Source organism: Tupaia chinensis, unplaced genomic scaffold (genome assembly GCF_000334495.1).
Source record: "Tupaia chinensis unplaced genomic scaffold, TupChi_1.0 Scaffold000054_1, whole genome shotgun sequence".
In the NCBI taxonomy this organism is placed as follows: domain Eukaryota; kingdom Metazoa; phylum Chordata; class Mammalia; order Scandentia; family Tupaiidae; genus Tupaia; species Tupaia belangeri.
Window position 1 is genome coordinate 5214719 of NW_006159512.1, and position 24658 is coordinate 5239376.

The window sequence follows — 24658 nt, forward strand, 5'->3', positions numbered from 1 at the left end:
CATGTAGTCTAAATTTCTTGTTGGAAATATTGATGATCATTCATACTTAGGAAACAGAAGAAAGAGGGGCTTATAGATAGCTTAATAATCATAATGCAAAGAAAAATTATTAGTAATTTATATCAACATTGAGGGCAACCTCTACCCTAAGTTTAATCCTACAAAACATTTAAAAATGAACAACACAAAGAAATGGGAATATTTCCAGGTGACGTAAAGCTGGGAAGGAAAACTAATATGCAGGATTAAGTAGTCCACTGAAAATCCTGATTGAGTACCTTTATTTATTTTTAGTTTTTTGCCATAAGGATGCATGTGATTGCTGGAGACAGAGACAGAGAGAGAGAAAGTGAGAAATCATCCCTGGGGGAGATGGCCACACCACAATCCCTTCTTTTCCATTCTCCTCTTGGGATTTTGGGAACACATCCAGCATGATTCTCAAGCTGCCAGATCTGGGACTCAAACCATGGTCAGTCATATAGGAGTCCAGTACCTTAACCACCGTAACATCTGCTAGCACCACGACTGAGTACCTTTATAGGTAAGGTGTTAAAGTGAATATGAAGATTAATCAAATCACTGTTCTTTCATGGTTTACTTTGCAAGTATGGAGATAAAAACATGAACAAATTAAATAATCACACAAAAACGTATGCAGTGATAAATTTCATAAAGAACACTGAAAAGGTGGCTGGATAGGCCCATGAAGGGAAGTATTACTGCTAGTTTTATGTGGTGGGTTCAGAGTCTGGGGTGGATTTAGTGGAAACATTCATAGGAACGTGTTAGATAAATAGAATTTGGACACAGAGTAATTCAGAGAAGGGGACTCTAGATTCCGAGGTGGAAAAGCATGAAGCTTACATGGGAAGGGCTTGTGGTTTTGTCTGATTGAAGAATGGAATTCAAACAAAGAAAAGAAAAAAAAATGAAGAAGAATGGAATTCAGGACAGAGAACAACAGGAAATAAGAGTCGGGTAATAAGATTCTGGAATACAGGTTGGCACAATAAACCAAAAACAATAAAATTCAATTTAACTTGGATGAACTTGTAGTTTTTAGATGGCAATGTAAAGATGTTGCTCCCCTTTCTTCTTCAAAATCATCCCCAAACATTTTAGAACATAATCTCCAACTTTAATGACAAAGAGGCATATATGAACCACAATACATGAAAATTAAAAGCAGAGAGAATAATGATAACCCAGAATAGAAGAAGACCAACTTCACATCCCTCAAGATATCATGAAGTAGTGCTTCTAGAACCCTAGAAATGCTCAGGACATAGAAATACCTATACAAAAGGCAGGACAGAGGCACAGAGTAGAAAACAGAAAACGTTGGAAGTCTGAGGCAGAAGAAATCGAAGCCTTACTTATACTCAATGATGCCAGAGGCAAAAGGATGGGCTAAAGGAAATATTACTAGAAAGATCGGGTCCTGTTTCATTGTTTCTAAAAACTAAACTAACTTATTTTCTGAAATGATTTTTTAATAAAAACATTAATGATGTTAGTACATAATTCAAAATATTTTTAAATAGTTCTAATCAAAAGAATTTTGAAAAAAAATACATATACTCTGGCTCCAAGTCCCCACTCTATAGATTCTCATTTTGTAGAGAGTAGTCAAGCAAGGTGTATTTTATGTTTCTCCTGAAAATCAATGAGCTAGAGTAAAAGGGAATCTAACATCAAAACCTATCAAATTGCAAAATGGCAGAAAGAAAAGTTTTTTTTTTTCAAAGGCAAAAATTGGGTGGTAGGAAAAGTCATCATGCACATTCTGCATAGAAAAACATAGATAAAAATACATGAAGACTTATCCAACAAGCCAGTACTATATACCAGGTACCCATTTAGGAATGAGAAAGTGCAGCACGCAAAAATATTTAGACAAGTGTTTTGGGAAGGGAGAACTGCAAAGGCCCCAAGACAAAGAGGAACATCAAAGAGGCTGGCAGAGCCAGAGAAGAGTGAGTGAGGATATGAGATTAGGAAGATAACATGAAGGGACTGGCACTGCACTATGCACAGGAAGACAGATCCCATATTGCTGACTGAAGTTTGAATCCTGGCCCAGAGGGCCCAAATCCTGACAGGATGAAGAAATGATGGAAAAAAGGATTATGGCATGAATACCTCGATTCGGGAGAGAGGATTTCTCTCTCTCTCTCTCTGGAGAGTACATGTGCCCTCTGGCAATAAAATGAAAAAAAAAAAATGGAAGCAGGGAGCTAAATCATATAGGATCTCTTGGATCTGGGAAGGACTTTGGCTTTAACTCCTAGCAAGATGGTAAACCTTATGATTAGAGAAACAAATATCTGGGACCAGCAGACGACTTAATTGTTATGTCGCTGGACTTTCACATGGCTGGCTGGTTTGAGTCCCGGACCCAGCGGCTTAAAAACAACGCAGGGTGTGGGTGTGGGTGTGCATGCCCCAAATCATGAGAGGAGAATGGAAGTGAAGGGATTGTGGTATGGCCATCCTCTTTGGGGGTGATTTCTTGCTTTCTGTTTCTCTGTCTCTCAGGTGAGTGCACACATCCTATAGTAAAAATTCCTCTTTAAAAAAAAAAAAAAAGAATAGAGGAGAAGCGATTGTAGTGTGTTCATCTCTCCTGAGGGGTGATTTCTCACTTCCTATTTCTCTGGTAAGCACATGCACCCTATAGCAAAAATTTCTCTAAAAAGAGGGAAAAAAAGAAAAACAAATATTTAAAAAGTCATTTTATTTGTGTGTGTGCATGTATACATACATATACTTTTTTCCCCTAAAAATCAGTGAAACTTGTTTAAATAATTAATAACAGAAATAAGAGTTACAAGTGGTGCTTGGGCATCCTAGCTAGCTAAATAAACATAGGCAATATCTATTACAGTATCTTAAAATGTTTAATTAATAGAATAAATGGACAGCAGAGTTATACTGAAAAGGAACTGAATCCCTCTGGAGTTCTTGTAAAATCAAAGGCAAGATATCAAGAATATAACAGTTATGCTAAGATACAATCTTTCATGAAAGATTTCAGGGCATTCTTATAGATATCATCAGGTATATTTTCCTATTTTATTTATTTTTTAGAGAGATTTTTGCTAGAGAACATGTGCTCGCCAGAGAGAAATAGAGAGCTGAAGAGAGAGAACATGAGAATTCACTCCCTCAGGGAGATGACCATGCCATAATCCCTTTTCCTCCATTCTCCTCTCAAGATTTTGGGCATGCATACACACACACCTGGCGTGAGTTTCAAGCTGCCAGATCTGGGACCTGAACCATGGTTAGCCATGTGGAAGTCTAGCAGCTTAGCCACCACACCACCCGCTGACCCTACTTCCTATTTTATATAGGTTAGGCAACAAGACACTAACATAAGCCTGTTGGGAGTCATTTGGAAGCTTTTTCTCCTTTGAGTTCACGCAAATTTAATGCTCTACTTTTCAAGCTCAGGCTTTCCGGACTTCTGGCTTTAATAATATATTCATGATGATTGGCAATCAATCTGTTATTCTTACTAATTAAAGAATTACACAGACTCATGCGTGCGCATACATATTTCACAATTTGAGCTACATTGTTAATTTTGCTGCTTGTGATATTGTACTATCACCTAAGTGATAGTATGCCACTGTGATTAGGTTTCACCTAAATGTTTACGACACTGCGGGTATAGAAATATATGGGCAAATTTTTAGAGAATCGACATTTTGCAAGATGCAACAAACATTTTAATTTATACATGAGAAAAGGAAGTGTTCTAAAAGGGTATGCATTTCAAGTTATTGCAGATTATTTGTAAGAGAATTTCTGAAAGTAAAACATGTTTAAATTTAATCAACAGTAACAAGTTAGTGTATTTAAAATAATGACAAAAATCTTTTCACTGGTCATGTTACTCATGACAAATTACTATGAAATAGCATGTTTAAGGCAAGATGTCAATACAGCATGAATCACATGGTATTTAGTTTTCTTCTGCAGATTACAGCTGTTTTTCTTGGGATAAATGCAGTACCAAAACACAACCAACTGATTAAAAAAGTACCTCTGACATAACTCCAATAATTTTCAGGACACATCAATGACAGTAGTTTTGCTATGGCCAGTTCTTTTAAGGATTACATTTCTGCACTGTTGCTTTAAGTGTGTCTGTAAAAGCTTGTTCTTTGTTAAGTCAGTTTACTGACTCCAGTCTAGCTGAGAGAATTTAGTTGACTGATCTGTTTATCTAGTACACTATATCGTGCATCACCTTTCTTCTGATGATCCAGAAGAATTTTATACACTTTCATGCCAAGATCCAGTTTATTTTTTCTGCAGCCTAGAGCCCAGGGTATTGACTGTCATAAAGAATTGAAAGTAACAAGTCACCTCTTCTTATGGTTAGGGAAATGAATATACTTTCTTTTCCTTCATCATCACTACTGTAGTTTCAAATTAGCCAAAGTACTCTTCCTGGCTGTCAGAGAATATTTGCTTTTAAATTATTTTGGTGATAAACAATGCCATGAAAGCCAAGCAAAACTCTTCATTTTTATTACTACTTCTTTTGTCTGATAATAGAATTTTACAAACGCACTCATTTTTTCGTTAACAGAAAAATGATGCTCAGCTAATTTCTTCAACACCTATAATAGGACTTTCTACATTAATGCAAAGAAATTAAATTCTGCTATTACAGACAACCACAAATACTTTTATCATACCTTATTATGATTTCTTAGAAAAAATATATAAATTCTGAAGTTATGTAATATTTTTTGTTAGGTTTTTTGCCATAAGGTGCATGCACTCACTAGAGAGAGAGAGTGAGAGGGAAAGTGAGAAATCACCATGCCTCCCCCACCCCCAGGTGGAGGGATGGCTACACTGCAATTCCTTCTCTTCCATTCTCTTCCTGGGGTTTTGGGCACATGAGCATATGTTCTGGGTGTGATTTTCAAGCTACGAGGTCTGGGACTCAAACTGTAGTGGTCATAGGGGAGTCCAGCATCTGACCCATCATACCACCTGCTGGCCCCCTGAAGTCATGTAATATTAAAAGTATTATGTTATATGGCCAAGAGTCTTACAAGTCTCTTTTGTAAGCCAGGTCATTAATAGATGAACACCAGGATAAAAATATTTTTAAAAAGTATTATTTATATTCACATATGGGAATTAAGCTGAAGTTATATGATTTACTAAATGAATGGTCCATTTTGTTCCTTTCTAAAACATTCAAGATTTGCATTAACAACTTTGTGTAAAGCAGAAAAGAAAAACAAATATATAAACTATATTAAACTGTTCATTTGAAGTGTATGATCAATTTTAACTAGAAAGATTTGACTTCTGGTTACTTTTTATCAGGGAATTAAGTTAGGAAAGAAGAAAGTAGAAAACTTGGTCACTCAGTTTAGCAGTTTTCTCAGACTGAAAAAATAATAATGAAATCTCCAGGGTTAAGAATTTCAAATGAGGCTGCTAGACAGAGAAGACAGACCAAATTCGCTTACCACTTGAACCATTTTGAGATATCTGGCATATCTTGGATCCTTGGCTACAGTTAAGATATTTTCTGCTGATACTTCACTTTCCTGTTGTCCAGAGTCTTGTGTACTGTTCTGCTGTAGAGAGTATTTCATGTAAATCTTTAGACAATTCAAAAAGGGGACTATCATGTTACTTAAAAGGGATGTTTCTTTTTATAAGGCAATATATATTAGGAAAAAGTCAAATTTCTAAACTTAAATACCTATAGTTTAATCATGGGACATATGTTTCCAAATATACATATATTTAAATATGACTTCAGAGGAAGAAATACTTAATAAAAATACTATACTGTTCTTTAAAACACAAATATATTTATGGTATTAAAAAATTAAAATTGTTTTACTAATCCCCAAGGTGCTGATATAAAAGAGGAATGCTAGGTGAGTATTTTATTTAATAAAACTTTAAATAAAGTTAATACAAGCATTTGACTTGTAAATTGTTCAATTCTAATGAACAGTGGACTGATTTCCTAGGTATTTACCAGCTATCCTTTTAAACTTCTCATTTAATAAATCATCTTAGTCTGAGTGGATATGGTTATTTTAACTTTTTGGAAAATAATGCCTGGACAATTTATGAAAGAAAAGTTAGCTTTTCTGTCAAGATTATCTGGTTTTGTGCATTCTAGCTACTGAGAAAACTACTAATGGTAACGTCTACAGATTGGTTAAGAGTAAATACTACTTGCAGTGAATATTGGGAAAAAGTCTGTTTAGATAAAAAATACTGATACTGTGTCATACATGCAATCCTCATTTTGCACAGTATGGTACTGACTGAAACTTGCCCATATTGTGACTCTGCTTCTCAAGCACCAAGGTAGAACTGCTTGTATCCAGTAATTAATTTTTCTACCAAACTGAACATCTAGAATAAGTTTACTTTTGTGAATCTCAATATCTGCACACAAGTTTTAAGAGAAATTTCCTTAACAAATGAAATCATTTTATGTTTATGTACATATGCTGAAATGTAGATAAGTCAATAAATATCTTTATATATTCAAATTCATCAGAATATGAATGTGAATTTTATATTAAGAGTTTTCTTCAGATAACTGAAATATAAATAAAATTCGGCAAAATCTCTGAAGCAAATAAAACATCCAAAAATCCTTTAGGTTTCACCTATGACATGATATTAGGTATGACAAAAATCAGTAGATACATATCTTCGTCTATAATATATACAAATAGAAAAAAGTCCAAAACACTGTTACGTAAACAAAAAAATATAAATGGAGTATTTTTTTGAAAAAAAATGCATGGACAGTAGACTCACAAACCAATAACAGCACAATGGAGCAAATGAGAAGTACATCCGGGCCTAACAAATTTCAACTCTCACCTGTTAACATTTGCCTTATAATGAAGACCTCAACAAAATTTAATTATGTCATATCTTACACCTTTGCTATTTGAATGACCCATTAAATCCTCTATCATATCTCTCAACTGTTCTTCATTTTATTCTCAAATTAATCTCAATCTGTATAATTAGATGTTCCATGGTGAAGCATGGTAAGTTCTGAACCATGAAATTAAAGTTTCAGAAAAACTAGTATACACACCTTAGGTCTTTGACTCATATATAGATTAGAGACAATGATAAATAGTTTTTTGTTAAAAGTCCATGATTACCCCTTATCTGATAACCGAGTTGACTGTAATGTCAATGGAAGCTCTGTGTTAAGCTCATTTCAAAATATTTTACACAAAACGTACCAATTCAAAACAATGAAGAGAAATGAGAAGTCTATTTGATTAACAATATGTCAGTTTTATATTAAGCTATTCAACACATAACTTCATCACAATTTTTTAAACTCAGAAAGCCAACAGAACTTTATAAATTCTCTAAACAAAATGATATACAATTTTAAAATAAAACTGTCAGAGATATATAGCAATTTGTGAAGCAAATTAATAAATTCATCTATGATTACGAGTAATCAATTCTTTGGGAACTTAAATAGGCAAGAACCATCACAACTGCATAAAAGTTCTAAAATACATTTTTATACAGTATATTAATAACCTAGAAAAATTAATATTCAAAGTTAGATACCACTTAAAAATTTTATAGAAATATATGACTACTATACCAACCAAAGAATACTATCAGGTAAAATGAAAACTTTGTTAATGTTCTTTATAGATGCCTTATTTTAGAAAAAGGGTGGTCCATATTTAATTGAGAGAACCTTATAAACTCCTCTGCAACACCCAGATTTCCTCTTGTTCTGAGGATTGGAATTTACTATAGTAACTAAAACAAGGTTAAATTTTCTAAAATCTAATTGTTCAGTAAATAAGTATCTAATTCATTCTCTAATACAAAATATATCTAAATGCATGGCTCCTCCTACAGGGCCTTTGATCACACACTTTTGATGTTAAATGAACTCAATGCAGGAGACAGTGTGATGCAGGGTAGCAGGTATGAGCAAGTTCTCTTGGTATCAGATAGCCTGAGTTAAAATTTCAACTTCTACACTGACTGACTTCTGTGTATCCCATTTGATCCATCTGTAAAGTAGAACTGATAACAAAGTACTCTACTTACATCACAGGGTTGCTGAGATGATTAAAAGAGTTAATTTATGAAAAGCACTTAGAAATACGTGAGTCCTGGCATAAAGGAGGCCCTTTTTAAACGCTAGCTATGATCATTGTTACCGTCATCATTGTCATCTAGAAAATCTCCCATGAAAAGTGCCTCTAGTTACAAATGCGAAGTTCTGCTATATAGACAGTCTACTTGATTAGTGTTACTTCAGTGGGCCAAAGCAACACTCATGTTAAGAATAAAACATAAAAGAATCCATTATTTTGTTTTGGATTTTATTACTTCATTGAGATACACTAGAAATCTTCTGTTCTCAAACAATGAAGAATTTTTATTTTGTGAACTAAAAAGTAACAAGAAAGCTAAATTTGTATGGAAGTATAAATGCACATTAAAACATAAGAGCCAAATGTTAAGTGTGACTCTTACTACAATGTTGATTCAAACGAATGTGCTCTAAAAACACTTTTTAGAAAACTGGTATTTCTAAGGTCAGTAGCTCTCAAAAATCACTTAGGTATCTTATTAAAAGGTAAATTCTGATTCAGCAGTTTTTTTGGAGAGATTTTCGCTATAGGGCATGTGCGCTTGCCAGACAGAGAGAGACATAGAGACAGAAAGTGAGAAATCACTTCCCAGGGGTGATGGTCATGCTGCAATCCCTTCTCCTCCATTCTCCTCTCGGGATCTTGGGCACACACACACACGTGCCCGGTGTGAGTTTTAAGCCACAGGGTCCGGGACGCGGATTGCGGTTGACTATGTGGGAGTCCAGTGACATAGCCATTACGCTAACTGCTGGTTCCCTGATTCAGCAGTTTTGAGGTCATGTCTGAGATTATTCATTTCTAACAAGTCCCAGGTTATGTCCATGCTGGTAATAGGACATATTTGGAATAGGTTAAAGGATATCAAGGAATTACCGTTAAATTATATTGTATATGAAAAAGGCATTTATGTAAGAAAATGTTGAACCTTTCAGAGATGCTCAAGGAATTACACAGGGGTAAAGTGACATGACACCTGGGATTCATTTTAGCAAGTAACAAAAAAGGCAAATGAGACCACTGTGATAAACTTTGTCGATTCTGGGTAATGAGAATTTGCATATCTGTTATATTATTCTCTCTACTTTTATGTAATAAAATTGTGCAGTACAAAAATTGCATAATAAAACATTTTCTTTTCTCTTTTTTTTTTTGGAGAGGTTTTTGCTATAGGGTGTGTGCACTCAACCAAAGAGACAGACAGAGAGACCGAAAGCGAGAAATCATCCCCGAAGGGGGATGGCCACACCGCAATCCCTTCTCTTCCATTCTCCTTTCCGGATCTTGGGCACGCATGCACACGCACCCAGCGTGAGTTTTAAGCCACTGGGTCTGGGACTCAAACCATGGCCGGACTACATGGGAGTCCAGCAACATAGCCATTATGCCAACTGCTGGTCCCCCATAATAAAACATTTTAAAAGTACATTTCTTATAAGAACTTAGAAAAATTTCCATAGAGAACTTGAAAATAATTCAGTACTTTTCCTAGTCATGCATAGATCAATGTTTTTTTGCAGGGAAAGAACATATTAACCTCAAGAAGCCCTCCAAAATAACAAAATGAAACAGCCAACTTTTTTTCCCAAACTTTCTTTTCTTTTTCTATCTTACGATTTTACTACTGAAAGTTTAGTATTTCTATTAGCTTTTTTTTTACAATCTGCTGCTTAGGTCTATCATGTTCAAGCAAGATGGTCTGCTCATGTTTCCTAGAACTTAAGTACTTACCTGTGACTGCTCTGAAGTGGCTTCAGAATATGATCCATTTGTGACACTAGTCACACTTAAAGGAGATACTTCCAATGTAACATTATCTAGGCCTGGGATAGATGACAACTGAGAAAAGAAAACTAGTGTTGGTATATCGCAATAATATTAGATAAACCAATAAACACAGTAAGTTTGTTTTGTTTCATTTTGTTTTTTTGCTATAGGCATGTGGGCTCACTGGAGAGAGACAGAGAGAAAAAGGGAAAGTGAGATATCACTCCAAAGGGGAATGGCTACGCCACAATCCCTTCTCTTCCATTCTCCTTTTGAGACTTTTGGGGCACAAACATACACGTACTCAGTGTGTTTTTCAAGCCACTTGTTGAGGACTTCATCCACACAGTCGGCTAGGTAGGATCTAGCCACCTTAATCACCATGCAACCTTCTGGCCCCACACTGTAAATTCATAAAAATGTGTTTTTTAAAATAGCCATCTTGAGTTTTAAGGCTATACAAATAGGTTCATAAAAATCTCATCTTCAATTCTTTATGTCATAAAGTAAATATAGCACTAACAGAAAAAGACTCTTTTAATTTCTCAAAAATCAAGGGACCAGCATGTGATGAGGTTAAAGTGGCTAGATCCCACATGGCTGACTGTACAGTTCGAGTTCTGGGCTCAGTAGAAAAACACACTGGGTGCCTGTGCATGCATACCCCAGATCCCAAGAGAATGGAGGAGAAAGAACTGCAGCCTGGCCATCCCCCTGGGAGATGCCCTATAGCAAAACTTAACAAAATAAAATACAATCAAGCTGAACTGGTCCTTTAACTTAGTGGTTAAGGTAGCTGGATCAGACAATGCAGACCACCACTGGAATCCTGGCCCCAGCAGCTTGTTAAACATGCCGGGTACATGTTTGTGTATACCCAAAATCCCAACAGGATTCAGAAATGGAGGAGAGGCAATTGCAGCATGACCACACCCCACTGGGGGATTTCTCTTCTTTCTGTCAGTGGCAAGTACACACGTGCTCTGGCAATTAAAAATCTAATCAAGCTTATAACTATCATTTTTCCAGGAATTATTTTTAAAATATAAAATCCTAGTATAAGAACTGAGAGCCTGAGCTTTTAAGTCAGACTGCCTGGGTCTTAGCTGTAACACTCACAAGCTGTATAACCTTATATAAGCCTCCTTTGACTCAGTTTTCTCAACTGTGAAATGGGGATAAAAGATTTACTTTACAAAGTTGTTATACATTCATTTAATTAATAAATTTACTCTGTTGGGGACAGCAGGTGGCATGGTGGTTAAGATGCTGGATTTCCACATGGCCAAATACAGTTCATGTCCTAGACCTGGAGGATTGAACATTATGCCAGATACATGTGTGAGTGTGCTCAAAATCCTGAGAGGAGAATGGAGGAAAAGGACGGAGGTGTGGACATCCCCCAAGGGATGATTTCTCACTTTCCTTCTTTCTATCTCTGGCAAATGCACACACCCTGTGACAAAAACCTAAAAAAAAAAAAAAAAAAAAAAAACACCAAAAAACCCCACTTCATAAAAAAAGTGCTTTGGAGCCAGCAGGTAGTGTGAATGTTAAGGTGCTGGACTGTGCATGGCCAACTGCACAGTTCAAGTCCTGGACCTGGCAGCTTGAAAGAAATCATGCTGAGTGCATGTGTGTGCATGTCCAAAATCCAAAGAGGAGATGAGGAGAGAAAGCAGAGTGGCCACTTCCTGGGGGGTGATATTACACTTTCTCACATACTATATGTGTCTTTCTGTTGAGCACACTCTCCCTACTATAGCAAACAAACACAAAAACAAAACAAAAAAAGAAAAATTGCTTTGTAGCATATTTTAAGATTGAATAATGTGGAATAAAAGAAAATTCTTGTCTTTACATGTTAACGTCTGACCATTCATTTTTCTTTCTTTAAACATCTGTCATTGAATGTTACTAGAATGTACTGTTACTCATACACAAAAAATGGACATATTAATAGCTTTTCAACCTAAAATAATTAAGCAATTGAGGATAGATGTGCAAAAACCATGCAATCCCTTTTCAGATTTCATCTTGATAACAATGATATACATTTGTCAGATGTTTGGCCAACTTTGGGGACTGACTCTATGACCATGGAAATAACTAAGGTTAACTTGTCCAAATGACAACTTATGACCTTGGACTCACAATTCACGTGCATTCCCTAAACATTAAAGTAAGACACTACTTACTTTAATATACTATAAAGAATTTAAAAAAAGGAAAAAAAATGGCAATAAGATCTTAAGCAGTAGTACTCATTGAGAACTGCTGACTGATGACAATACTCAGCACAGTGGCTGTAACCCAAATAGTTTTAAGTGGGTGTGGCTGCTGGAATAGCCTGGATATGTTCAAGGCCAGGTATCCTAGATTTCCAGGTTAGAGAAATATCCTAAGACAGACTTAGTTGCTGAAGTCCATAAGGAGATATAGAAAATACAGATTAGACATTCTGGCCCTTATTGTAAAGATATTAATGTAATTTTTTCTTTTTTCATAAATTTTAATTTTTAAATTTTTTTTAGTTTTCTGCCATAGGGTGCCATAGAGTATTTCTCTCGCCAGAGAGAAACAGAGACAGAGAGAAGAAAAGTGAGAAATCAGCCTCCAACGGGGGATGTCCATACCACAATCCCTTTTCCATTCTCCTTTCAGGATTTTAGGCATACATACACATGGAGCTATCATGATTTTCAAGTTGCCAGGTTCAAGGCTTCAACTATGGTTGGCCATGTGGAGTCCAGTGCCTTAATCACCATGCCATCTGCTGACTCCCAACGAATATTTTTTAGATCTTTCTTTTGTAAAAGGGTAAAATCATAAAAGTATTGTCTCTATTACTTGATAAACAGAAAAAAAATGTATATATGTTAGAAAGGAATGCAAGTTAAAACTAAATGTCACTGTTATCAAAATCTTTAGGCTTTCAAATCAAAATAAAGCTTTCTATTTTTCTTAGCTCTTGTAATTTTTGACATCAAAATTATTACTCTTTATTGCAGTTAAGATATTTACAAACAGAAAACAGCTTAGACTGTCTACAAATTTTGCTCTGGAGATTGCTAAATTTTAATACAATTATTACTGTGCCATCAAATAATAACTATTAAAATAAATGAATTTTATTTCAAATGAAGAACTACTTAACAACTCAATACGTAAACGTGTTTAAGCTTTTGACTAGTATAATGAAAAAAATCTTAATCCATGCATACATTTGAATAGACTAATTAGTTGTTCATAAAGAATACCATTTCCTTGCAATTATAATAAATTTTAAAAACCCATTAACATTGGGACCAGCAGATGGCATAATGATTGTACACAGTTGACTGTGATTTGAGTCCTGGACCCAGTGGCTTGAAACCCATACCAGGCTTGTTGTGTATGTGTGTATGTGTGTGTGTGTGTGTGTGTGTGTGTGTGTGTGTGTGTATGTGTGTGCACCCAGAATCCTGAGAGGAGAATAGAGAAGGAACTGTGGTGTAGCCATCCCTCTGGGGGCGGGGGTGATTTCTTACTTTCTATCTCTCTGGTACACGTACACGCCCAACAGCAAAAACCTTTCTCTAAAAAAAATTATAAATAAAAAATAAAACAAAACTAAACAAACAAAAACCCCATAACATGATAGCAACAAAGTATTATTTCATAGATGCTGGAGTTAAATTAAATTGCCAAATGTAATTAAAGTATGACTGAGAAAGTTGTCATATGTACAGCAAAGTCTATATTATACATTATTGAGAAGTACAAACCTTTGCATCTAAAATATTAAGAGTTGTTTCAATTTGCTGGATACGAAGAGAAAGGTCTGCCAGTTTCTAGAAAAGAAAAAAATCAGTGACATAAGAATGAAGTCTTTGATTAAAATAAACTGGTAATGAGAACAAAGAGCAGATGAGAAAATAATAAAAATCATAGAATATTTATTATTTTCTGATACACTGTGGTCTTACTGACATGTGCAGATAGGGGAACTCAAGTATTCTATTATCTGTATTAGAATACTTCCTGGTTGTTTTATAAAATTATATTCACTGATAAGAAAAATTTACATTTTCAGCTTTAGAAAACTCATTATTGGAACAGCAAACCACTATAAAATCAAAACACAAACTCAACCCAGGACAGTCTTTTGCTCACTGCTGTACCCCTAGTGCCCAGAACAGTACCTGACACTTAATGAGAGCTTATACTGCTTTGTTTATGCATGAAGCAAGTCTTGAGAGAAAACCAGAGAAACAAAAAAATTTAGCTAAAGACAACCTGGAACAGGTTCTGCTTTTATAAATTCCTCAAGTACATAGGCATACATAGTTTGCTCCAAAATTTGAAAAGTGAAAAGGGATGAAACTGGAAGATGACAAATTCATTTTGGAAAGAATTCAAACAATAAAGAGGACCAGTCCTGTAGCACAATGGTTAAATGCTGTGCTTGGAAGCTGGATCCCACAAGGCCAACCATGGTTTGTATCCCAGCCCCAGCAACTTGGAAAACACTGGGCATGTATGCCTAAGTGCCCCACACCCTGTCAGCACAGACAAACTGAGAAAAAAAAACGCAGTATGACCATTTCATTTTTCCTTGTCTCTTTCTCTGTTTCTCTGGTGTACATACATGCTTCTGGCAATGAAAACAAAAACAAAAAGAAAGAAATAAAGAGTACTAAAAAAAGCAAAAAAGAAACAATCTACCATCAAAATCCAAGAAAAACTAGAACAGAGAGCTTTCCATGCTCTAGTTACTCTATTCAGTAAATTATCTACACCCAAATAAAAGTAACATCTTAAAATATGATCCATAAGAGCATTTATTGTAAACCCTCAAATCCTAAACATTACCATGTTCAGTCCTCAATCCAAGAGCAGTTGGCCAGTTTACTAACTGGCAGCTCTGCAGCATTCTGACTGCTTTCTGGGAAATTATTAAGATCCTGACTTAACAAGCAGAACTTTAACACCCCAAGAAATGGCCACTTTGCTCACATTTGTGGGGGAGGGACTGAAAACAGCCACAGAGTAAATACTTCTTAGAAGACATCTATTTTTTTTTCTTCTTCTTTTTTTTTTTTTTTTTTTTTTTTTTTTAAGTTTTTGCTATAGGGTACAAGCACTGGCCAGAGAGAGACAGAGAGAGAGAAAGAGGGAAAGAAAGAAATTACTCCTACCCCTCACGGGGAATGGCCATGCTGCTGCAATCCCTTTTTGTCCATCCTCCTCTTGGGCCTTTGGGTATGTAGACACCCCATGCCTAGCATAATTTCTAAGCCCAAGTCTGGGTCTCAAACCACACTGTCAGGCATGTGGGATCTAGTCACTTTAACATCTACACCACCAGCGTCCAGGACACTTAAGTCTTAAAATAAAGCTATTTTGATATCCACAAGATGTAAGTTAAAAGTAAAAACATTAAAATCTATTTTTTTTTCTTTTAGGGAGAAGTTTTTGCTATAGGGTCGTGCACTCGCCAGAAAGACAGAGAGACAGAAAGCAAGAAATCACCCCCAGGGGGGATGGCCATGCCACAATCCCTTCTCCTCCATTCTTCTCTCAGGATCTTGGGCACGCACGCACGCACACATGCCCAGCCTGACTTTAAACTCCCGGGTCCAGGACTCGAACCGCGGTTGACTACATGGGAGCCCAGCGACATAGCCATTATGCTAACTGCTGGTCTCGGCATTAAAATCTAGTTTTAATGGCATCAAAGCTAAGTTTAACCTTGACTTCTAGGATTTGTTCACATAAGGATTTTACATAAACAAAAATGCAGGTTTATAAATAAATCCCTCAAATTTGTAAGTGTATTTCAAAAAATCATGTAAATTTAATTTTGACAAATTTAATCAGTTTTTAATTCATTAGAGAAGAAATATTACAGCAAATATGCAAAGCAAATGAATTAAAATTTTTTTTCTTTAGGGACCAGCAGATGGCATAATGGTTATGTCGCTAGATTTCCACGTAGTTGACCATGGGTTCAAGTCCCAGACTGGAGGCTTGAAACTCACACCGTGTGTGTGTGTGTGTGTGTGTGTGTGTGTGTGTGTGTGCCCAAGAACCCAAGAGAATGGAGGAGAAGGGATTGATGTGAGGCCATCCCCCCTGGGGGGTGATTTCTCGCTTTCCGTCTCTCTGTCACTCTGTGTGTCTCTGGTGAGCATAGGCACACATGTGCTTGCTAAAGAGACAGAGAGAAACAAAGAGATGAAAAGCGAGAAATCAGCTCCTGGGGAGGATGGCCACATTTCAATCCCTTCTCCATTCTCCTCTCGAGATCTTGGGCATGCACACATATATGCCTGGTGTGTTTCAGCCTGCCAGGTCTGGGACTCAAACTGAAATTGGCCATGTGGGAGTTCAGTGATGAAACCATTACTGGTCCCTTGAATTAAAAATTTAATTGTATGTTTCAATGTACCTATATAAATATGTACTTTGAAGTAATCATCATCATGATTATAAACATTTGAACATTTGCCTATGGATGCTACACTGTATATGCAACATATTAGTTGAAGTCTAACATCAAATATGTGAAATAGGAACTGTTTTAAACATGAGAAAACTAAGTCTTCATACAAGTAAAATAGCCTGAACTCAAACACTCTTAACTCCTGTGCCAATATTTTTCATCAGATACTATTTTTGAGAGAATTTTACATTTCAAAACATGATGATAAATTCTTTGGTAGTGCACAGACAGAATTTTTGCTATCCAAAGCTAACAAATGACCAATCCATCTTATCCTAAGATGCTACTGTGCTATATACTGGGAATCATTTTTCTGATTTTGATAAATTTCTTTAAAATATGCTATTTACCTGAAGTTATTTTTAAAATTGATATGAAATATTTTTCAGGATTACAGGCCAGTCCTTGGCAGATGAAGGCAGCTAGATACCACATTGAAGACTGTGGCTTCACTTTTTGGGAAGCTAGGTGAAGTTCGTTTCTAAGATATCTATATTTTCTGCATTATCCTCCATAACCCCCAGGTTTCTTAATCTCAGCTCTTGATATTTTGGGCTAGGTAATTCCTTGTCATGGGGTGGGGGTGGGGGGGCTATCTTGTGCATGATAAGATACATGAAAAATCTCAGATCTCTACCCTCTGAATTCCAGTAGTGATCCCGTTATACAACCCAAAATACCCTTGGAAATTGCCAAATGGCCCCCAGTGGAGAATCCCTGCTCAAAGTGTGGATTACTGTAGATACAATTACCATTATCAATGACAGTAACTTAAAGCTTTAGCAAGGAATGGAAAGGTAACAGTCTTTCTCATCCATTAACCATCCTCTTGCCTTTTCGAATATCTGAAATAAACTTAAAATCCCTTGGTTTGAGATAACGGGGGGGATTTATAAGGCACCTAAACTTTGTCAGATAAGGTGAGAACATTTTTTTATGGTTGTTAAATATCCAACTTGTCTCTAGAAGAGAAACTATTTTAATTTTGAAAACTTTGCTATATGGTGTGTGCATTTACCAGAGACAGAGAGAGAAGGAGAGAGATAGGGAAAGTGAGAAAGCAGCCCCTGGGGGGATAACCACACTGCAATCTCTTATCTTCCATTCTCCTCTCAAGATTTTAGGTATGCATGCATTTTCAAGCTGCCAGTTGCAGGACTTGAATGATGCAGTTGGTCATGTAGGCTCCAGTCATCTTAACCATCATGCCACTGGCTGGCCTGAAACTATTTTAAAATAATGGATATCTTGGTATATTCTATTGTGTTATATATGTCCCAGAAGCCTGAAAGGGGAAGAATAAATGGTTTTATTAAGCTTCATCTGATACTTAAGCCAAGCAGTTGTAAAAGATACAGTAGCAAATAAGATTTTGAGTAAAACATTATACAGTTGAAGGTTAAATCTAATAATGGGCTTAAAAAATGGATGTATAGAAGCTCTGTGAAATTTTTTAGGTTATGTGAAAATCCTCAGCACTTTTATTAGTACTTAAAGATTTTAGAAAAAAGAAAATTTTCAGATAAAAAAAGATTAAAAAAAATCCAGCCCTCTATAGCCATGTAACAAGCCCAAATCAAAATACCACCAACTCTTTTATTTACAAAGTAACTCTGGTTTTAAACTTTACTATCAGTAGTCTGCTCAGGTTTACATGCAATATGCATAGAACTGGCTTTGTTCCTTCCTCCCTTTTAAAAATTTGCAATACCAACAGACTAGCATAGGATTTTGCTGATTAGGGCAAGAATCAAAATGCTTACTGGGGATTTATAAAGGAAGAAGAAATGACCCTAAGTAATTTTGTAACTTGGGTCTAATTCAACTCTCCTTTCTCTGTCCTCTAATCTCACCTCTACTTTGATGCCAGTCATTAGGAGAGTGATAAAGTAGCACAGTGTGCAGTTTTTCGAAAAGTTGAGTTCTTCACAGAATTCAGTTCTACACTTTCATGTTATTAGAGAACTCTAAAAGTAGTGTACTGGAGACAAAATAATTGGAACAATTTGTTTTCATTTTAATTCCTGTTTGAGGTTAGCTGTAAGGAAAACTGTTACTACTGGGAAAAAATAATCCTATTTACCTTAGCTACAAAACAATAAAATACTTAGGAATAAATTAACCAGAAGGCAAAAAATGTGTTCACCAAAACTGTAACACTGACAAAAAAACTGAAGTAGACACAAAAAGTGAAAAATTATCTTGTGCTTGTGTTTTAGAAAAATTATTGCTAAAATCTCTGTTCTATTCAAAGAGAGCTACAGAGTTATTGCAATCCGTATCAAAATTCCAGTGACAGACATAGAAAAAAAAATCCTAAAATGTGTATGGAAGCAAAAAGATGTTAAATAGCCAAAGTGCTCTTAAATTGTAAGAACAAAACTAGAGGCATCATTCTATCTGACTTTTTTTTTTTTTTTTTTGCAAATAGGGAATGTGCGCTCACTGGAGAGGTAGAGACAAAGAGAGAGAAAGAGATAAAGTGAGAAAGCACCCCGAGGGGGGACGGCCTCTCGTGAAATCCTTTCTTCTCTTAGGATTTCATGTACACACATATACTCAGTGTGTTTCTTGAGCCACTGGGTCTGGGACTTGAATCACAGTCAGCCACATGGAATCCAGTTGCCTCAACCGCCATGCCCCTGGCTGGCCCAATACCACCTGACTTCTAAACTATACTAGAAAGTTATAGTAATTAAAAACAGCAAGATACAGGCATAAAAAGGGACCCATAGACCAATGGAACAGAAGAGAGACAGAAATAAATCCACATATTTATGGTCTTTTGATTTTTCACAAAGATACCAAGGACACATAATGGAGAGAGGAGTTTCTTCAATGAACAATGTTGAGAAAAATTAGATATTCGCATGCAGAAAAATAAAATTAAAACTTGATTTCACACCATATACAAAAAATCAACTCAAAATTGATTAAAGAATTACACAGAAGACCTGAAACTGTAAAACTACTAGAAGAAAACATGGAGGAAAAGCTCCATGACACTGATGTGAGCAATAATCTATCGGATATGACCCCAAAATCATAGGTAACAAGAGGGAAAAAAAGACCAAAGAGTTTACATCAAGCTGAAAAGCTCCTGCACAGCAGAAGAGAAAGGCAAAAAAAAAGAACAGCATTGCCTGGTTGGCCTAAAACACACTATATGATGGACTAGAGAAATAGAGGAAGGGAGGGTGCTCCTCTCCCTCTTTCTCTCATATTCATACACAGGCAATGTATCATGAATAAAAGAAAAAAATTTTTGAAAAAAGAAAAAAATATTAACAGAATGAAGAGACAACCTACAGAAGAACATATTTGTAAACCATATGAATCATAATGAATTTATATTACAAATAAATAAGGAACTCTAATAACTTAATAGGATTAAAAACAAATAACCCAATTTTTTAAAAGGGCAACTAGCTATTTCTTAAAAGAAGACATACCGACGGCCACAAGATTTATTTATAAAATGCTCATTATCATAAACCATCAAAAAATGTGAATAAAAACCACATGAGATATCATCTCACATCTGTTAGAAGGGCTATCATTAAAAAGGCAAAAGCTAGTAACTGTTGGAGAGAGAGACAAAAGGGAGCACCTGTACACTGTACACTGTTGATGTGGATGTGAATTAGTACAGCCATCTTGGAAAATAGTATGAAGGGAACCTCAACAAATTAAAAACAGCACTACCATATGATCCAGCAATCACATTACTGTAATATATCCAAAGGATAGGGTATCAGTATACTGAAGCACTACTTAGAGTAGCCAAGGTATGGAATTGACTTATATATCCATTAACTAATGAACAAAGAAAATGAACTATGTGTGTGTGTGTATAAATATAAATATAAATAGAATAGTATTAGATATAAATAATAGAATACTATTTAGCTTAAATAAAAAGAAAATCTTGTCATCTGTGAAAATATGGATGAACCCTGAAGACACTGGGTTAAGCCAGACACAGACAACTACAAGGTGATCTATTATATGTAGAGTATACAGAAGCTGAACTCACAGAAAGACAAATGGTGGTTTCTAGATGCTGAGGTGTAGGAGGACTGGGATATGTTGGAGACTATGTACAAAACTTCAGTTAGGCAGGAAAAATAAGTCCAAGTGACCTGTGCATCACTGTAGTGTCGGCAGTTACTAACAAAATACTGTATTGTTGCAAATTGCTAAAAGTAGATTTTAAATGTTCTTATCACACATACACACAAAAGGTAAGTATGAGGTAAGACATATGTTAAATAGCTTGGTTTAGTCTTTTTCTTTCTTTCTTCCTTTTTTTTAATACTTTGCTATAGTCACACACACTTCCTGGAGAGAAAGACAAGTGAGAAATCACCCCTCAGGGGGATGGTCACCCCACAATTCCTTCTCCTACATTCTCTTCTTGGGATTTTGGACAAGCACATACATGTGCCTGGTATGTTTTTCAAGTCACTGGGTCCTAAATTTGAGCTGTGGGGTTGGCCATGTGAGTATCCAGCTATCCTAACCACAAGGCTATGGAGCCAGGCTCTCTCTTAAATCCAGTTTCAACCCTTCTCATCTTCCTCTTTTTATTTTTTTAGTTTTTTAAGACGGGGTCCCTTGATCTGTTACCTTAAATTTAATTGAGTAATTGCTTCACAAGTCATTTACAGAAAGTACTTTTACTTCCATAATATTTTATATCACAGTTGCTTCTAGGCCATTTCCCCCAGCATCTTTTGGATCAAGGCATGTAAAACGAGTTTAATATAAACTGAATTACTGTTCACTTAAAAATGTAAATCTTTGTGGTAGCAGAATAGTTAAGAAATTTCACAGTTGAAATTTTTTATTTCCTTTGTTTCTCTTTAATTACATAGATGCCTGTCTGATCTCAAAAGGCCTCTAGACAGCTAATTCAACAGAGGTGGGGTGCAGGATTGATCATGATAAAATCAAAGAGAATTTAGTGTGTTAACACAATTGGGTAACAAGAGGTCATGGTATACAAACACATAAAGACTAGAGTTTTATGGAGTTGACTCCATTTGTCAAGCTCGAAAGTGCAAGGTGGTTTTTAGGCTACTGTCTAAACTAGTATCACAGGACCTACCTCCTCACAAACTGTAGAGAAACGGTTGAGGAACTGTACAGTGTGCACCACAAACTGGTTTAGAAATGCCACCGTTCTTTTCTGCTGAATAGCTGGCACCTGTGTCATGTAAAAACAAACATGAATTCTACAGAAGAACGTACATTGTGCAAATTATTTTGGTATAGGGACATAATAAAGGCATTCTGAGGTGTGATACGAGTTTTTTGAAGGACTGCAAAGGGTCACTAACTCGTTTTCCTAAACCGTGGATCGGACGTCCGAAGATGACACAGGCTGCGCAAGTTCGAGGATGGATTCTTGATTCCCAAGAACTCATGTCAGCAGGTTAAAGGAACACACATAAACACGCACAACTCGGGGGTGGGGCCTGAATAAAACTGGTGGGGTTAGAATTTGCGACCAGCCTGTCGCCAGGGGGTCAACCTTGGGCATACTGGGACCTGACACGGAAGCGAAGACTGGGAGAGGTACATTAATCCCTTAGTCAGCCCAGCAGGCTCCTTTTCTAGGTGAACAGTGCGCTTTCCTTCCCGAAGCGGACAGAACGCCGTTTAGGGCCAGGAGAAGCCTGAGGAGGCGGGGTCTCCCTGGAAGCCGGATGTCCCTTCCCCACCTCATCCCCGGTCGCCGGAAGTCCAACTCCGTCTTTTACAAACCTTGGTCAGGTCTATGCCTGACCCCATGAGTGGAAGCCCATCCTCATCCATCTCAGCGGGCGGGGGTCCCGAGGTTCGCCCACAAACCCTCCCAAGTGGGGCTGGCCCAACCCGGTAATACTGTCTCAATACCTCCCCGGTCCCCGCCTCCAGGGCTCTTCCCGACGGAAGGAAAGCCTCCACTCGCCAATCACTCGAAGATTCCAGGAGGTCCCGCCCCTTCGCTCAGCATTGTGGGATTCGTAGTTCTTAGTCCGGATTGGACCGTCCGTCTAGGAAACTGCGAGGGGCGGTTCTGGTAGTAAAATCTTAAAAGGGGGACTCCCCTGCCAAAAAAAAAAAAAAAAAAAAGCCTGGAATTGTGTTCATTTGAGGGTACTCCTGTTTAATACTGTCTGTTATATAATAGCTCTGCCATTTGTTAAACAACTATGTATATATATGTATACGTGTCTATATGTATGTGTATTATATATGTGTGTGTGTGAGAGAGTGTATAGCTATATCTATCTGTCTGTCTGTCTATCTATCTATCTATCCTCTATCTATCTATATTTAATCCTACCAAATGCTAGCTACTCAGCTAAACCTTGTTGGGAATACCAAGACTGAGTCAAATTGAACTTGCTGCATTGTGGAGGCTTAACTCTCTGAGAAACGTTTCCAGCATCTTAAAAGCGTCAAGTAAAATGTCCAAAGCTATAGGTGAGGCACAAACCTATGCAAGAGGTTGCCACTTGGAGAGATCGTAGAAAGAGCAAATCGATCTAGGAAGAACTTTGCACCTGGAATTTGAAGATCTCAGTTTAGATTTTGACTTAAGTTTATCTGCTCTGTGATCTAGAACAAGTCACCTAGTCAAAAGTTTGAACCCTTTCTATGTACCAAGGAAGATGCTCAGTACTGGAAAGGTGAGAAGAGTCTCTACCTTCAAGAAATATATAGTTTAGGTAAGACTTGCCGAGTTTAAATGTACAGCATTTAGTCAAAACAAGCGAACAAAAAACCTGAAAGTCATGGGCATGTAAATGGGAACAACAAACATTCGTGTATGCACTGAATGTGCCGGTACACAGTGCTGTGGTACCATAAATAAGAGGCACTCCTAAATTTTCTGAGAAAACCAGAGAAGGTAGCTTTTTAACAGCTACTTAAGGGAAATTACAATAGACAGACAATTGGGAATGGATCTTTGTTTAAACAGAGGCACAAAGACAAAAAGAGTATGGTATGTAAGGAAAATGGAAAGCTGTTCGTTTTGTTAAAGTAAAAAAATCCACAAAATCCCGGAGGTGGAGGATAGGAAATAAAGTATGAGAATTAGAACATGCACATTAAGGGCCTTTTATGCTAAATCAAAGTGTGTATTTTCTCTAAGTGTGACCATGGACCACCTACATCAATGACTTCTGGGTGGGTGGTTAAAATGAGAGGAGCCCCAAATCTGAGTTTGCTCATAAATTCAAAGAACACACCTGGAGATCCAGCCTGGGGAGATAGGATTTACTTACTAGGGCACACAGCTCTGCTGATGGCCGGGTACAGAACGGTCCATCCACCACAAGCATAGGCTCACATAATATGTTACAGATCAAAGAGTACATACATCACCTGTAAGTTCAGCACAGACTCTCTATCTCCAACACAGCAATCTGGTTCCGACACGCATTGTTTTGAGGATGACAATGGTCAAGTTATCGATTAGCAGAGTTGCTGAGGCTTCTGCATTAATTTAGTGCCTCTGGTCTGAGGATGGTGACTTGGGAGAGGGGTGTATGCCTCCAGAATGGCTCTGTCCATGAGCTTATTTCATAAAGTAAGGGTATGGTCACAAGACTTTCCTAAGAACCAATGAGACCAGCAGAGTCTCAGGAAGATAAGGCAAAGAGGGAGGCAGGAGGAGAGAGCTCAGTGTTTGAAGCCTACCTTCAGTGTGGTGTTTTTTAAAATGCACACTCATGAGATTAACCTTAGATAAACTAAGTCAGGACCTCTGTGTGTGTGTGTGTGGGGGGGTGAGCTGAGAAATCTGCATTTTTAATGAATCCCACTGACATGATTATTATACATCAAAAGATTTGCAAATTAGTGCTGTAGGTGATGAGAGCCACTAAATATTTGAGAGCTGGAGAGTGGCATGATATAGAGTTGGTAAAAGACTATGCAGTGCCTGGCATGTAAATGTATAATAAATGATGGAAGTAGAAAAGTTGAGGGTGGTATTTGTACGTACAGAAATGAAATCAAAGTGATGAAGGATAGGATGAAGAAGAGTTTTATTTATTTACTTACTTGAATTGTCAGAGGGTCACATATCTCACCAGAGAGACGGCAGGGGACAGGTGTGGGAAACACTCTCCTGTGGGGCATGGTCTTGCTTGTCTCTTTATGCTTATGACTACTGGTATATCATTGTTTTCTTTTATTATTTTCTTTCAGCAAACATTTACTGATCCCCTTCAGTGGGGCA

At 36.8% G+C, this 24658-nt stretch overlaps 1 protein-coding gene across 6 annotated transcripts in view; it reads right to left on the bottom strand.

Moving 5' to 3' along the window:
- The window catches only part of WASHC3 (WASH complex subunit 3), a 53019-nt gene extending 30700 nt beyond the window's left edge, over positions 1-22319 (bottom strand). Inside the window, exons 1-5 of one of the 6 annotated variants that reach the window (XM_006141396.3) lie at positions 22189-22319; positions 21530-21628; positions 13700-13765; positions 9897-10004; positions 5508-5615 (exon numbers count right to left, since the gene is read on the bottom strand). In XM_006141396.3, the coding sequence (XP_006141458.1) occupies positions 5508-5615; positions 9897-10004; positions 13700-13765; positions 21530-21628; positions 22189-22239 (432 nt within the window). In that variant the 5' untranslated portion in view covers positions 22240-22319. Of the gene's footprint in view, positions 1-5507; positions 5619-9896; positions 10005-13699; positions 13766-21529; positions 21629-21761; positions 22133-22188 lie in introns of those variants that run through there. The other 5 variants (XM_006141395.3, XM_014591636.2, XM_027775731.1 and 2 more) reach the window with 5 other exon arrangements.
- Positions 22320-24658: the final 2339 nt, after the last annotated feature.